The 16,576-nt window shown below is 46.3% G+C and overlaps 1 protein-coding gene across 1 annotated transcript; it reads left to right on the forward strand.

Annotated features, from left to right (window-relative positions):
* Nucleotides 1-10,557: 10,557 nt before the first annotated feature.
* TMEM158 (transmembrane protein 158) lies at nt 10,558-12,494 on the forward strand. Its single transcript, XM_080385923.1, has one exon. It carries the CDS (start codon nt 11,322-11,324, stop codon nt 12,219-12,221), a length of 900 nt encoding a protein of 299 aa, XP_080242049.1. The 5' UTR covers nt 10,558-11,321; the 3' UTR covers nt 12,222-12,494.
* Nucleotides 12,495-16,576: the final 4,082 nt, after the last annotated feature.

A 16,576-nucleotide genomic window follows, 5' to 3' on the forward strand; every position in this document is an offset into this window, starting at 1 on the left:
ACGAACTGTGAGTGACCAGAACTAAAATCTATACAAAGGATTTTTCTAACAACACTAATAATCAGAGCAGTTTTAGGTGTGTAAAAGAGCCAAAGACCTGGTCTGCAAAGCTGGCATCAAATGTAGCTTTGCTGAGATCAAACCATTCCGTGACAGCTTGCCACTTTCCAGTTCAGTTTTCCACGACGTAACCCTGTCACCCTCTTAGTTTTGTTGTGAACTTGTGGAAACGCTTAGTTGAATAAAATACAACATGCTTTTGATATTATTGCTTGATATTGGCTTTTGTATGTATTCTCTTCCATATTGTGTATTAAATAATATTAGATAATATATAAACATAATATTGCAGATATGTGACATTCGAGACATTAATATGATGAAAAGTCTGAGCAAAATTAATCAAGATAGTACAGTGGGCACAAAGTGGGTTTTGATATTGGCATGCTAGTAGTAAGCCAACTCTTTAAAATCCATACAATAGTAGCTTGGAAACAAATTTTAATTTCCTGAGGAATTTCACTTTTCAGAATGATTTTTATTCATTTATTTAATGTCAGAATTGCCTGTGGAAGAGGCATCAGTCCAAACAAGTTCTGATTATAGTAAATGAGAATTTTCACAGAAGAAGCTCCATGGCCTTGAAACTCTTTTTGGACTTTGCCTTTGAAGATGCCATTTTCAAGCATACTTCAAGCTCCTCTTCTCCATAGTGGCAAAAGAAATCCCAGTTGTGCTCTCATGTCAAATTTCCTTCCAGTAGAAAGGACTGTCACAAGGCCTTCTGCATCAGTTAAACCTCAGATTCAAGTTATGTGGACAATTTTGCTTAAATGATATAATTTGATTTCACTGCTGGGGAGATCTTTATAGCACATCATGTCAGTGTTTGATGCTAAGGACACTATTCTGAATAAGAAAATAATGCTAAATAATTAACCATATTCATCTTCACTAATCAGCAGAGCCTCAGTGAGTCCTGTATATTAAACTAATTTTTGTTCCTTATGTGTGTGCTCAGGAGTATAAAATTATGGAACAAAAATAGCATCAGCATTTGTAAGATCTCTGGAGAAAACCAGCTACCAGTGTACTTGACAACAGGGAGAACAGCTGGAGAGTCTAATACCCACCTCCTCCAACCACATCAAAAACAAAAATTCTGGCAGACTGCCTAAGGCTTATGCGCCATACTTCTTCCTGATTTTGTCCCTTTAACATGATTTTCTCTGTAAGGCACAAATATCTTGATTTTTTTTTCCTTTTTTTGGTTAACATGTGGCACTAAGGTCTGTATTTCCTCTTAGGCAACTGCCATTTTAACAAGCAACTACCTTCACTCCACATCTCTGCAGCTTCCCTCTTATCACCGCTGACACACCAAATGTGTGTTCCTATTTGTAGGCTAGAAGCAGGGAGAATAGAAGTGAGATAAAAATGTCGCTGAACTGAAACTGTGCTCCTTGTCTCCTGGGACCAGCCATCCAGTATGCCCATTTAACCGCAGTTGCTAGCGGAAAGTGAAAATAAACTATACTGGTCATTCTAAATAGTGACAGACATCTAACTTGGAGTCCCAGTTGCACTGTTTCAAAACTGGTAGGTATAAATCATGGAAGAGGAGGACTGGGAGTACCAGTTCAGGTACTGCAGGCAGAAAATCCAGGCTGCCTGGGGAAAGGTCTGTAACCTCTAAGCATGTGAATCAAGGTCCAGCCTTCTGAGCAAGGATTTCACTTCAGCATACCAGAAACCAAAAACTGTACAGGGATGATAACAGACGGGAGTAGAAAACAGAGATGGAAGTCCAAGACTAATGGTGGGTTTTTTTAAAGTTATGTTCTTATATTGTATATATTACATGGCTCTACACATAAAACTTAAGGCTCCGACATCCGTTCAAAGGTACCTCAAAAGCCATGACCGGTGGATTAGCATCTATCACTCTGTAGCACAGAGAAGCCATCTGTTCAACTGTAGGCAGCAATTGGCAGACATCAGTGTCAAGAGACAAAAATCAAAATCAAACGGCAAAAGCATGAACAAAAGTTAATGGAAAGGAAATTGAAGACCTTCTAAAACAGCATATTCAGGTGATCCTGAGCTGGATTTTTGAGTAAACTGCTTCCCTGCGCTGAGAGAGGAAGATACTCCTTTCTCTTCTGCCATTGTACTTATACCTATTCAGCAAAGTTGGGAAAGCAAATTCTGATCTAACCTGCTGCTTGCAGACGCTACTGATCTGCAATGAGGAAGAAAATGCAGCCACTGAGTATTTTATGGCAGGGATTAAAGCTAATTCAATATTCAGGTATGCAGACAATACAATAGAAATAATATTCTCGTAAGGCATTAGGCTAATTAAAGTATTGTAAACTCTCTACCAGATTATCCTCTTTACTCTAGTGGTCCACTGTCATTGCACATAGAAATCCCATAGAGACTAATTAAATTTTCCTGACTTGCAATAAGAATATAGGGGATTATTTTTAAATCCTATTTTTACCTTTATCATTTTACCCAGCTACTATGGTCAAGATGTGACCAAAAGCACAAACACGCCTATGTCACCTTCTCACAACTGAGTCTTCCTCTAGGGTTTGGGATGTGTATATCAGAGCCTGGAAACCAAGGGACCATGGCATTTCTACCAGCAGTTTGTCAGCTGCAGCAGGATCAGTCTGGATAGACCATAGTGTATGGGTATAGATGCGAATTGAAACAATGGCTTCATTCATAGCTAGAACTCGAGAAGAGGAGCCTGAACACGGTTATGACAGATTACCACCCACCAGTCTTCCTGAGAAGATAAAAAGGCAATTGTCAGCTCCGGTGCTTTACAGTGACATAGCAAAAAGGGCCAAGGGTAATTGCAAGGATGTGGGTGACAGTTTCACATATAATATTAGAAATGGTAGCATTTGATGTCATGGTTTGAGCAAGAAATCCCACAGACTAATTTAAGATACACATTTTAGGGCTGATGTGTGTCCCTCTAATTTGCAGAATCAGGCCAAGTTGTAGTAAAAAACCAGGCAGACCTTCTGAACCTGGTCAGTTTAGTGAAGAACCAGGCACATAACGTCAGAGGCTATATTCCCTACTTGTTTTGTGATTATTAGTTCATGGAAAGAGTAGGCAATGCTGAGTGACTATTGATCTCTTAGAGAGCAAGCTGTTTGTACTGCATGTATTTTCTAAGCATGTCCTGCTTCAGAACATTGGCAACATTTGCATGAAAATAGAAAATCTTTGTTTCTGAAGAGCCTGCGTTCCTCTGCTGCTTGTTCAATGCATCCGATTTGAAGGCTGAAACATGCATTTGTTCTTGTGTACCCCCGCATCAAGGACTCAGTTCTTGGTATCATACAGAATAGCATTTATGAGTGCAATGGTCCTGCTGAAAGCAATCAATTGCCTTGTTCATGTGCTGACTTTACCGGATTAGAACAAGAGTGCTTTACAAGTTAGGAATTGAAGCTCTGACTCCTTTGACTTTCATGAAACTACTCTGGCTTGCAAAGGTATAACAGGGATGTCTGAGCACTGGTCTTGGGGTTTGAGTGCCTAATTATGGCTCAGACAATTCTTGCGATGTCATACTGACTGTGGCCATTGCTGGGAAAATAAGTATTGTGAACTAGTGAGTTTCTTAGAAACAAAGAACATTTTCCTTTTAAATTTGGTTCCTGTCTAACCCAGAAACAGCTGACAGTTTTTTTGAATCTGCCAGATGAAACTCAGACTGTCTGCTGTTTTGCAAATAATTATGATGCTGGACTGATGAGTGGAATGGGAAATGTAACTACTTTTCTCTTCGACACCTTAGGACTGCTTCCCAGCTAAAGGAATGTGTGGGCATCAGGCTAGCTGTGTCTGCTTGGGTGACTCAGCCCCTCTCACTGGCATTGACACTTCTGGAAAGAGTTAATGGGGTTCTGCTGACTCTTGGAGGCAGATGAACCTCTTTTCCCATTTTGATACACAGCAAAAGTGTCTCACTGGAGAAGGGGCAGTAGGCAAGGGTTCCCATACAGGGCCATCCTTATGACTAGTATGCAGACCACCGCAAGTGGTACCTGAGTGCTGCTTGAGAATTCAAGGGTCTCTGCTTCTGCGCACCGACAGCTACAGCAGCTCTGGGAGCCCCAATCTAAGGTGTTGATGCAGAGTCCTCAGGGAGGGAGAAGTTTAGTTTTTACTGCTTACTTTACTGATGATGTTGATACTGCTGTGTTTTAAATGTCACCAATTTGTTTCATACAGCATCTCCAAAGTTTCACAATTTGTCTCGGCTTGCTCTGCCAGAAGTCCTAGCCAAGGCCTGTGCCTCTTCCCTATTGTAATCTCACCTCTGGCAACAGCACCTGGAACTGTCTCAAGTTCATTCATTTGGGCACATCACTGAGTTTTTCACAGTTCTCTGTCATTTTTCCTCTTCCGCTCTCCAAATGCAAACTCCTTGTCCTCACTTTCAAAGCCCTTCACAATTCGGTCCTGCCTCATACCAGTCCTGGAATTTGTTATCCTTTCACCTGCCCTGGCTTGGTCGATTGCAGCCCCTGTTTTTGCTTCTCAGTTCTACACTACCCTTTTTGACTGGGGTCAAAAACCTGCAGTGAAACCATTAAAGTCCCTGCTGTAGGCTCCTTTACAACGTCTCTGTCATGTATCACATAGCACTGAAGCACCAGCTAATAACAGCAAGGTAGAGGATGGTCAGGGCTGCATGTTGGCTGAGGAGCTGCACAGAGGATCCTTATCACACCCTCTCCTTTGAACTCTTGATTCTCATCCATTTGTCTGCTGAAAAAGTTCTTTAGGATACAGACTGTCATCGCCAATGTCTTGTATTTGTGTGTCTTCTGCGTGTTATGGTAAAACAACTCTCAAATAACCTGTGAACTAGCTTGTGTTCCTCTCCTGTGGAACAATATTGCTTCACAGTCCAGATGTCTTGCAACTTGCTAGGGAAGCAGGATTTTATATTTTATAGCTGGGTTTTAAAGCCACAGAGACTGAGGCCACACTGGAAGCTCATGGGAGTGCCCAACCCACGTCTGCTTAGTGCAGACTAATACCAGACTTCGGCAACTGTCTCTTTCCTGTACAGAGATAAATAACAGTAAAGGCAAGCCCTAGGGCCGTGTTCAGAACAGGCTGGGAAACACACTCAAGGTGTTTGCAGAACTAAATGCTTTCCAGGGAGCTATTTTTCAATGTATTGTTGTAGTAAATGTTTAGATTTTCCAAAGACAAACTCATGAAACAGTCGTGAAGTTATGCTATTTTATGTACAAGTATTTTGCAGAACAATTTAATATGTAATCACACAAAATAGTTTTGCATTCCTAGTACCTCCACAGCATCAGCATGAAACAACTGCTGTTTCAGCTGACATCTCGTTTCCTTCAAAAATGGCTGTGACACGTCAGGGCTTGCCCAGAACCCCACGGATCAATCGAGATGTTCAGAACATCTGTGCTTCACAAACACACAAAGTTTGACACCTGGTCAAACCCACCCTACAATGGCCTTTAGCAATCTGGTGGAAAGTAGGTCCAAGTCCTGCAATGTGTGTGTTCTGGGGAGAATAAAGGTGTAATATTGCCCTTTAACCCTTTCTGAGGTTTCTTACATGACTCGGATTGCTGGTCTCTCAATTTCGATTCATTATCCACATAACAGATCCTAAACCTCCCAGTGTCAGCAAAGCTCCATCACTGGGTAAGTCTACTGGTGAAATAAATGAGGCAAAATAGGTTACAGTTATAGTCAGGTTCCTGGCCAATAAAACATAAAATAAGCAAGCAGGCAGTTACAAGACAAAATAAATGTAGCCCAGGGCTGAATCTTGCCTAAGCTTTAGAAGTTCGGTTGAGAGAAAGTCTCACATGAGTGAGGGTCTTATTCAACATGCAAATGGGAACCCAGGCAAGAGCCTTCCTAGAACACTGCTTCAGGTCAAAACCCACCTTAAAAACTTCATTGTGTAAATGGAATACATGAAAGTACTGCATTTATCACTCTTTGTAGGCTAACTAGATCTAACCAACCTGTATTATATTTTTTTGTGTTTTCCAATTTCCTCAAGCCAGTCTGGTCTTGTTCTTATATTACCTTCAGCTGTGGAGGCGCAAAGTTTCTTCTTTGGAGTACTTCTCTCTTACGCCCATTCCCACAGATTCTTCCTTTCCTGTTGTTTCTTTTTGATCTTTGTCTAAAAGCCTCAACCTATATAAAGCACGCTATAAAAAAAAAGCTCTGAAAGTTTATTAATACATTCCCTTTAGCATTCTCTGCATATATTTCACAGTTAACTTTAGATTTGAAGCAGTCTTTTCAGTCTGTGCTAGTACAACACACAGTCTGACTAGTGCGGTTCTGGACATGAGCTCCTAAGCACACCTCAGAGATGCCAGAGCCCTCGTCCTGCAGGCCCTCTATCTCACTGATCCCATCTGACGCTCTGAACTGACGTTTTCCTGATTGCTATAGCAATCTTATTTGCAGCTAGATTAGACCTTGTAGTAACTGCCATGGGTAACTCTCCTTGAGTACATCTTTTGGATTGCTGTGGCAGCTGCTTTCTCTTGGTCCACGCTCCACCAGCGGTGTGGTTTGCAGCCCAGAGGAGCTTCACCAGAGCCCACCTCGATATACAGTGGCTGAACAGCTCGAGCCTGGCCCTCACTGCTCGAACCCTCTCGCCTTCCCTGCTGCCTTCCCTCACTCCCTCAGTGACACAGGAACAGCTTGTTGCAGGAGTGCGTGGCGATCATAAGGGGTTAAAGACTGGGCTGAAAATGTTTATGATATTTTAATGAAAAAGGGATATATATCAAAGGTACTCTAAAATAGCAGTCATCTGCCCCAGCTCTTTGACATGGGTCATTCTGTAGCTTCAGGGACATCCTGTTCTTGGCAGGGACTGAGGAGGTCCTGTCCTGGAGGACTGAGGGGAGCCTGTGCTGACAGGACTTTTTTTTCAGTTTTTCTTTTTATGCAAGCATGTAAAAAACATGGGGGTTGGAACTAGAGAATTTTTAAGGTCTCTTCCAACACAAACCATTCTATGATTCTACAATCTGTTTGAATAACTGAGACGGTGGTGTGGAAGCAGTATCTGTTGCTGATAGAAATGCATGTGAAATGATGAGCTTAGTGTCTTTGCTGAGATAGGTGTGTTGACTTCTTTGGAGAGATTATGCTTTTGTTCTCAGTCTGCTTGCCAGCCAGCTGTTCCCTTTGTCTGGGTTTCTGATATTCGTGTAAAAGAGCGGTACAAACCCCTGGCTTGTTCTGTGCAGTGCATGATCTCTGTTCTCTGCAGATAAATCTTTCTGAGATGATGCAGCAGTAGCAAGCCGCTTAGTCCAGCCAGCTTCTGTTATCCGTTTCAGAAGCTTCAGTGGCCTTTAAGTGTTTCATCACAAATAATTTCTGACAAATCTGCAAGAATACCAAGCAAGAGGGAGGAGTGTAAAGGTTCTGATCACTGTGCTTACAATCAAAGCAATGTGTCAGTGGGCAGTATGAAACATCCCTTAGCTTCTTCCTCAACCAGCAAACCACTGATTGTCGATGACTCTTCAAAGAGCATATTTTAAAGCCATCATACGATCAGCTCACTTCCTTACATTTTACAGCCATCATACGATCAGCTCACTTCCTTACATTACTCTAAGATTCTCCCACCACCTCAGCTGTGAAACGATTAGCCAACCAAGCCTTTTAAGTTGTATCACAGAAACATTTTTCCTCACCTGGGAATAAGCATTGCTCCCAGAACAATCCCCAGGATGATTGGATCCTACTCCTTTCACAGAACTGAAACTGCTCTTTTCTGAGAGGACTCTGGTACCAACTTCTTTCTCCTGACCCTGCCTCCCTCTTCAGCTGTTGACTGTGAAATTCTCCTTATTTACCTGGCACTTTTACAGAGATCAGCATCGCTATACTTACTTGCTCCTAACATCTTTTTTCCTGCAATTGACAGTAGGTGTCTTTCCACAGAAAAGTATCTCTGTGATGTTATAGCTGGGTATCCAACCCTTCACTCTGCTACTTTCCCATCTGCTCTCCCACATGCAACTCCTTTCAGAAATGACAACCTCAAAAGCACATCCTCTGTCAAGAAAAGTTCCACAGATATTCTCTTCCCTCAGTGCAGATCAACATAGGTTTGCTGAATTGAGAAACACTGGCTGAGGATCACAAGCTTTTGACTTGAATGCAATTACATATTTCCTTCTGGAATCTGTCTGTATCTGCTTAGGGTCAGTTCCCACTAGCTGCCATGAGACTTCAGGCTCTAAAACAGAGCCCTCATGAGAAGCAACTTCACTGACACTTGGGCAGAAATACTTATTCACAATTTCATCTTATTGAAGTATTTCACAAGCAGTACCTGAATAAAAATGTTTAGTTAAAATGTCATTAGAACAGCTCTCAAAGATTCTGATTGTCCTTTACCATTAGTCTTCATCCTCGCAACAGCTCTGCAGTCTCTCATGAAACTCCTACTGTCTTGTTACCTCATTATTCCCTTCTCAAATTTTATCATTATAGCCCACTTCACACCTCCTCTACCACACTGACAAATGCTACTGTGACCTACGGTGCATATTATAGTTCTAGTTATATCTATAGAATCAAACCTGCAAAATCCACATCCTGATCTGCCTGTGGCTTGTAGGTCACCTTTGGCTAGCCCCTGATTTCTTTATGCTTCAGTCTCCCCACCCATGAAACTGCTTTGTTCTTTGAGATTATAGTTGAAAACCACAGAACAGAGCTATATGTTAATACCATTTATAAAGAGTTTTCAAGTCTGCTGCAACCTCTTTGAACAACTGAATCCATGCAGAGATTAATTACATCTGCTACACCTAGAAATGAAGTTATCTGTAAAGAGCCCTGCTGGACAGTGGCTATCAACCAACAATCTAACATACTTCCTGCTTCTTCTACCCACTGGCTCAATTATTCCTTGATGAAGAGAAATAGATATGAGACACCCATGCGTCTCCAACCTGAAATAAATTGTCCGCTTTTAGTTCTTTGCTATGGTAGTCTAAATGACACTAAATGCATTTAACCTTCCTGTGCCAGGTTACCTTTCCTTGCAGGAAAAGAAACTGAGCTGAACTCTCCCTCCCCAAACTTCTTCGCAGTGCCCCTGACTGCTGAGTGCTGAGTGCTGGGAGTTGAGACCAGAAGAACTGAAGCTCTGCCTAAGAACATTTGCCACCCACATACTGCAACAGTGTTCAGGAGCTAAATCTTATTTATGAGGTTTAGTTTCATTTCCAGTCCTTTGTGCCAAAACCCCAATGCAATGTAATTTGCGCACATGAGTGGTCGCACAGTTTTGGCATTATTTGCCACACGCTAGCCCTCTCTTAATCTGTTTGGGGTCTATGGACATACTACAACAGAAGAACTTGCAGCCACACAAATGCGTGGGACTATGCATATGACAAAGGACATCAGGAAATGCATGTAGAGACACACTGAAGGGACAATAAAAGTGTCAGAGGACTCTTAAATTAGAGACTGAAATAGCACTGAAAAATGTATTAACTGTATTGGAAGATCTGAGCAAAAACCCAGAACTGGAACCAGGCAGCTTGCTTCGACTGCTTCATCTGGCATGTTCCTCTGTAATAGGCCAAACTAAAACCCCTGCCAGACTATAGGCATCTGGGAGACAATATCCTTTGGGCTAATTTGGGACCGGACATGAGTCCACCTCGGTGCTCAGGTCTCTTTTGAGTAGAAGGCAAACAACTCTGGGTTTTATCACGACACATTTAGGCAGGGGTTTTGAAAAGAAAACCGATTCACTACCTTCATTCATGTTGAATTACAGGAAACCTGAAATTTACTCTCTACCCTCATTCACTACCCTCACTCATCTGAAAGACTTGAGAGTGGTATTACAGTAACTCACTCGCCAAGTGAGAACGTGCCCATGTGTTGCTTTGACGTGGGACCATGTCTGACACGGAACCAATGCCAGCTTCAAAGGAGCGAGCACCTTACAGAGTTCCGTTCTATCATTTACATAAATAGTCCCATATATATTTGGGAAAGCCTACTTTTTGTGTCTCCCTTTTGCGCCTGTATTTGTCAAAAAAAGGGCTGCGAAGGCAAAGAACAGTCTCGGTTCTGGATGCTTGCCAGGAAAAAGTAACTATCCCACCTACTGCCCAAGGTAAAGGCTAAGGAATGTTCAGTCGTTTGTGTCGCCCAGTTCTGTCCCCCTTCGAGGGCTCCAAGTGTCAAACCGCAACACGGCGAGCCTCAGCCAGCGCCGAGAGTAATACTCGGAGCCAGCACGGGGTTGTGAGACGAGCTGGAGCACCTAGATCGATTACAAAGCACCACGCTTATAAAGCAGCCTTTCCGAAAACGGAGCCAAGCCTCGCAGCTGCCACGCTCGGTAGCTTCGTGCTCCCCGTAACAGGCTTCCGCGCTTAAGCCCCAGCGTTAGGGGCTGCCCGCGCCCGGCCGTGGGGGTCCGTGGGGCGGCCCGTGGCGGGTCCCTGGGACCCCTGCGCCCCCCAGGCTGTGCGCGCCTGGCCGCGGGAGCGGGTGCCGGGCCGGGGTCCGGCCGGGCAGCGCACCGCGGGGGTTCCAGCCCGACGGCGCGCGCCCTCTCCTCCGCCTCTCCGCCGTCCCGTTCCCTCCCTGCGAAGTCGAAATGCCGGCGTGTGCGGCCGCTCCCCGGGCGCCCTTGCCCGGCTGCCCCCGCCCCAGCCCGAGGCGGAGCGCGCAGCCCGCACCGGCCCCCTCCCCACTCCCCTGCCCGCCCGCCGAGCGCGGTACGGGCGCCGGCAGCCCCGCGGGCGCGGCGGCGGAGCAGGGAGGCTTCGGCTCTGCGCTCCGGGGGGAGGCGGGTGTCGGCACGCGAGAGCGGGGCCCGCCGCAGGGGACAGGGGGCGCCTGCGCCGGCCGGTGCCCCCGGGGAGGGGCTGCCCCGCCGCGGCGGCGACACAGGTCCGGCGGCACCTCGGGGCGCGGCAGCGGGGCCGGGCGCACGGCTCCTCCCGCCGGGGCGCTGCCGGGCCGGGCCGGGCCGGGGGCGGAGGAGGCGGGGAAGGGGGGAGCCGCTGCCGTCACCGAGGCTCCCGGCTCGCTCGCCTCGCCGCCGCGGCAGCCCCAGCCCCGCTCCCACCCCCTCGCCTGCCCCCACCCTCTCTCCCTTTCTCTCGCTCTCGGCGAGAGCAGTGTGCCTCCCTTCCCAGATGGCAGCCGGCAGCGCCATGCAGCCTCCCGTTCCTCCTCCTCCTCCTCTCCGGCTCTAAGTTAATGCCATGCTGCCGCTGCTCCTCCCGGCACTGCTGGCCGCCTGCCTGCCGCCCTGCCAGGGCTGGAGCCCCTCGGCGGCTGCCGGCGGGCAGGACGAGCAGGAGCAAGAGCTCTTCTTGCCGCCTGTCAACTCCTCCTCCCGCTCCCTGGCCAGCCTCGAGATGGACCTCGACGGGGCAGCAAGCAAGGAGGACGGCAGCACCGCCAGCCCGGGCACGCCGGCAGCCCCTGGCCAGGAGCCTTTCCCTTCCGCTCCCACCTCCTCCGGACAGCAGCAGCAGCAGCAGCAGCAGCAGCGTCCCCAGCCGCAGGGGCAGCCGCAGCCCGCCGAGGACCCGCACTGCAATATCAGCGTGCAGCGGCAGATGGTGAGCTCGCTGCTGGTGCGCTGGAGCCGCCCGCTGGGCATCCAGTGCGACCTCCTGCTCTTCTCCACCAACAGCCACGGGCGTGCCTTCTTCTCCGCCGCCTTCCACCGCGTGGGGCCGCCGCTGGTCATCGAGCACCTGGGGCTGGCGGCCGGCGGCGCCCAGCAGGACTTGCGCCTCTGCGTGGGCTGCAGCTGGGTGCGGGGCCGCCGGGTCGGGCGCCTGCGGGGCGCGGCGCCGCAGGCCGCCGCCTCCGCGCTCTCCTACCCGCCGCCGGCGGAGCCCGGCCAGTACTGGCTGCAGGGGGAGCCGCTCAATTTCTGCTGCCTGGATTTCAGCCTGGAGGAGCTGAAGGGCGAGCCGGGCTGGCGGATGAACCGCAAGCCCATCGAGTCCACCTTGGTGGCTTGTTTCATGACTCTGGTCATCATCGTGTGGAGCGTGGCCGCCCTCATCTGGCCGGTGCCCATCATCGCCGGCTTCCTGCCCAACGGCATGGAGCAGCGCCGCAGCACCGCCGCCGCCGCCGCCAAGTAGCCTCTCCCGGTGGCAGCCCCCGGTCCCTTCTCCTTGTCGTGCGGGGCGGGGGGCACGGGCGGCCGCCCCCCGCCGGGCCGGGCTCTGTCGTGGTTCTTGTTCGTGTCACAGGGGCGCGGCGGGCGGGCGCGGGGGGCGCGCGGCCCCTCAGAGCCCGGCCCGCCCTGAGGGGAGCAGCTCCGCCGCGGGCCACCAGGCCTGCGTGCTCGTTTTGTACCTTTAATACCCGTTTTAAACGAACCTTTTAGTAAAAAAGAAAAAAAAAAAAAAAAAGGAAAAAAAGAGAAAGTCCTTCCCCCATCAACGCAGGAAATAGAAGACCTTCCCATTCAACTGCAGTTGTCGTAGTCGGAGTAGCTTTTTTTGTATATGAATACAGTTTGAGTGGGTTTTTTTCTTTATTTACAGAAAGGGAAGTGTCTTTTTGGCAGGATGGTGAACTGAAGCAGTATATATATTGTTATTGCTGAAGCTGAACTTTAACGAACCTTTTACACTGTATTTCCCAGTTGAGATAGTGTGTATTTATTATTGTAGCTCCGCGTTACTTGGCTTTTAATACAGAGGTTTTCCTTCTGGAGCCACCGTATCCTTTTGTCGGTCTGTTTCTGCCAGGGTGGAACGGAGGGCTTGGCAGGCCTCCCCGCCTGCAAACCCACCGCCAAGCTCCTCTTTCCCCGCGGGATGGTGTTACCAGGGCTCTTGGTAGAAAAAAGGGGAATACCAAACCCTTTTGGAATGGTGCTTGCCCTGTCCATACAGCGATTTGGGTCTATGTACCTGCACCAAGGTTGGGTGGGATGGGATGGGGAACGTGTCCGTGCCAGAGATCCTCCAAGCTGATTTACTCCGCACAGCTCCGCAGACTGTGGCTTTCTCCTCTGAGGTTGGGTTGTTTTGGTCCTGGGAAGATGAGGCCTGCTCTTTGAGATGTGTTAAAAGCAAGTCTGTTGACTTCCACTGGATGCAGCGTATTTGTTGGAGGCATGGTAATACCATACCTCTGTTTCACTTACCAGTCCACAGGGTTGCTCCCAGAAAGCCTGTGGGGTGGAGAGAAGGCAGGAGCTGCTGGTCCAGAACTAGATGACGGCTGCTGTTGTGCGAGCATGCAGAGAAGAAAGATTTGCAAGATTTCTTCTTTCTTGTTAAGCAAACAGTTGCATAGCCTGAAGTATCGCTTGTTGTATACTTCCAGCTGTTTAACTTTGTAAGAAGTTGTTTCATTTGCCTTAGACATAGTTAGTCCAGCTGAAGTTTCTGAAACAAAAATGTCAGCTAAGTGGGAAAGATTTGCAATTGGAATTCTCATTCCTTTGTGAACATCAATGTATTTAATTCGTTAGGAACACTTGAACTCACCTGGGGTGTAATTTGGTGTATTTGTAATGTTGTTTTCTTCCCTATGGTTTGGTGGAAATGACTGGATGAAAAGTCTGGAAGGATTAAATTCTTAGGATTCCTATTTTTTTAAATTGAGAACAAAATAAAATAAATGCGTGCTCTGTGTGTGTGCTAACTGGGGAAAAAATGCAGAGGGGAAAAGATTGAAAAATGGCAGAAATAAATCAAGATTTTAAAATGTTCCATGTTACTGGGCTACCTCTACACCCACTCTTTCGTCTGTTGATCTTAATGGGCATGTCACTTGGGTAAACACTGCAGTAGTGTTAGTTTTCTGAGTAGGGGATCCAGTCACTGTGAGAAATGTTCATTTGACCTGTTGATCCAAAGGGCACCTTCCCCTGTACGCTTAGTTTACAAAGTCCAACTTTTCTTTCCTTGATGTGAAAAACATAGTGTCATGTCGGCCGTGTGCACAGACATGAGATATGCTGGAGAGCAGGTATTTGCCTACAATGCCCTGGGTGACAGAGAAGCCTCTTCAAACTGAAAGGCAAGGCTAGCAAGAGGACACAAAACTAATGTAAACACCCTCCCAAAAGAGAAATGTTCTACCTACGGAATAAACCTCCAAAGAGTTGCCACTGTAGGAAAGAATTTCCTCTTTTAAATGAAGATGCACTTAGGCAGAGAGTTTCTTCATTTGAATGAGATACATTTAGGCAGGGAGTTAACAACTTTTGTTGGAAGTTTTGCTGTCTTTGTAATGCATGATGCGTAGTACTCACTGTGATCCAGGCAGCCTGTGTTTACAAGGTTGGAAATCTCTTTTTTTGCTTCTCCTAGTTTCACCAGTGGCATGCTGTTGTTTTTTTCTGAATTGCATCAACAGAAGCAAGAAAACGGTGTTACTGGCTGAAACAGGCACCTTCAGTATATTAAAAGTTTATTGTTTGCAGTTCTTGCAGACACCTAGCAGGTGGTACACCAAAACTGGTGCAAAAGGGTTTGTGTCATCTATCTTCTACCAATATCAGCTTGTATGCAAACCTTGTGAACAGGCAGCGCGACACTCAGAATACTTTGCTGCTTCACTTAAAAAAGCATGATAGGGGAGAGGGATTTGCTTGTAGTTCTTCCATAAATATGCTTGCAAGTGGAGCTACTATTAAAAATCTGCCAAAATGTAAAATGTTTAAAACAACAAGGGATGACATCAAACAAACAAGCAAACAAACCCCTAAGGCAAATCTTGTCCAGAATATAAAAAACTGTAACATTTTCAGGGAGTACTAATCTCAGGCACCGTGTGCAAAGAGCACTTCTGAGTTGGGGAAGGTGTTTCCTTAGACCACAGTAACCATCGGGGTAAACGTTTTCCTTTTGCAGAGAGAGCACAGTCCATGTTTCTGTGCCTTAAAGAGGAACTTAAAGCACAGTGGAGGGCACAGAGATTACTTGATGTACAGGATTTAGCCTGGACCTAACTCCCTGAACCTTCAGGTTTCAGTGAGGTGGCAGCAGCTTTCTCCTGTACGGAACAGAGAATGGAAACACATTACGCAGACTGTGAGCTTTCTTCAGTCGCTATTACATCTCACATCAATAACGCTGCTCCCATAGCTGTAGCTGCTACTATGATTCTGTCGTGGTTTAACCCCGGCCGGCAACCAAGCCCCACGCAGCCACTTGCTCACTCCCCCCTCACCCAGAGGGATGGGGAGGAGAATCAGAAAGGAATGTAAAACTTGAGGGTTGAGATAAGAACAATTTAATAATCTAAATAAAATAAAAATATAAGAACAACAGTAATAACAATAATAATAATAATAATAATGATTAGGATGGAACGATGGGGTAAAATCCAAAGAAAGGGAGAAGGAAGGGGAAAAAAACCCAAGTGATGCACAATACAACTGCTCACCACTCACTGACCGATGCCCAGCCGGTCCCCGAGCAACGATTCCCCCCCAGCCAACCCTCCAAGTTTCTATACCCAGCATGACGTCCCATGGTATGGAATACCTCTTTGGCTGGTTCAGGTCAGCTGACCTGGCCGTGTCCCTTCCCAGTCTCTTGTGTCCCCCCAGCATTCTGGCTGACAAGGCCCAAGAAACTAAAGTCCTTGACTTGGTATAAACATTACCCAGGAGCAACTAAAAACATCAGTGTGGTTAATCAACATTGTTCTCACATCATAGCCAAAACAGCACTTTACTAGCTACTAAGAAGAAAATTAACTCCATCCCAGCTGAAACCAGGACAGATTCTTAAGTAACGGATAATTTTGAATGACAAAAGGTACACACAGCTTTTGCCCACATCCATGGGAATTTCATCTAAATCAAACCCAGAAGAGTCAAGCCCAGGGCAATGTGCACGATACATCTACACACCAGCTACTTTTACATGCCAACTTTAGACACCAAAGTGTCTATTTATTTTCTTTGTCACTGGCAGTGGAGCTTTGTTGTCTTTTTACTGGGGATGATTCTAAGCCATTTTTATTCATTTGCATTTATTTTTAAAACCAGTTAGTAGCAGGGGCAGCATGAGAGCAGGTTAGTCACCATATATAATCCTTCACATACTCAGGGAGGGCATATATATGCATACACACACATACATCTATACATGAGGACTTACTGTGTAGAACAGAAACTCCAAACAAAAGAAAGAGGAAGGATGGTGAGAAACAAATAATATTGAACAAGTAATACGGTTTTCCTTCACTGTTTGTTGGATGATGTTTCCTGGTAAGTTATCCTGACTTTATTTAGGTACATGTGTTTGTTGGAAAGCAAGGGATACCTAGAAACAGGTAGTTTCTTGATTTGCTTTTCATGTAATTCAATTATATTACAGATATATGTATCTATATATATTTTCATTCCAGGAGGCAGAAACTCTCTCCAGAGAGATAGTCAGCGTTAGAAGGTACTAGACTTGTATGCTAGTGTTAGACTGGTACATTTTTTGCTGTATATTCAGACCTCAGAATTGAATCTCTC

This window comes from Falco punctatus, assembly GCF_963210335.1.
Source record: "Falco punctatus genome assembly, chromosome: 4".
NCBI lineage: Eukaryota > Metazoa > Chordata > Aves > Falconiformes > Falconidae > Falco > Falco punctatus.

Bases quoted from the DNA above. Each gene is read 5' to 3' on its own strand.
- TMEM158 (XM_080385923.1), top strand. From the start codon at position 11,322: ATGCTGCCGCTGCTCCTCCCGGCACTGCTGGCCGCCTGCCTGCCGCCC.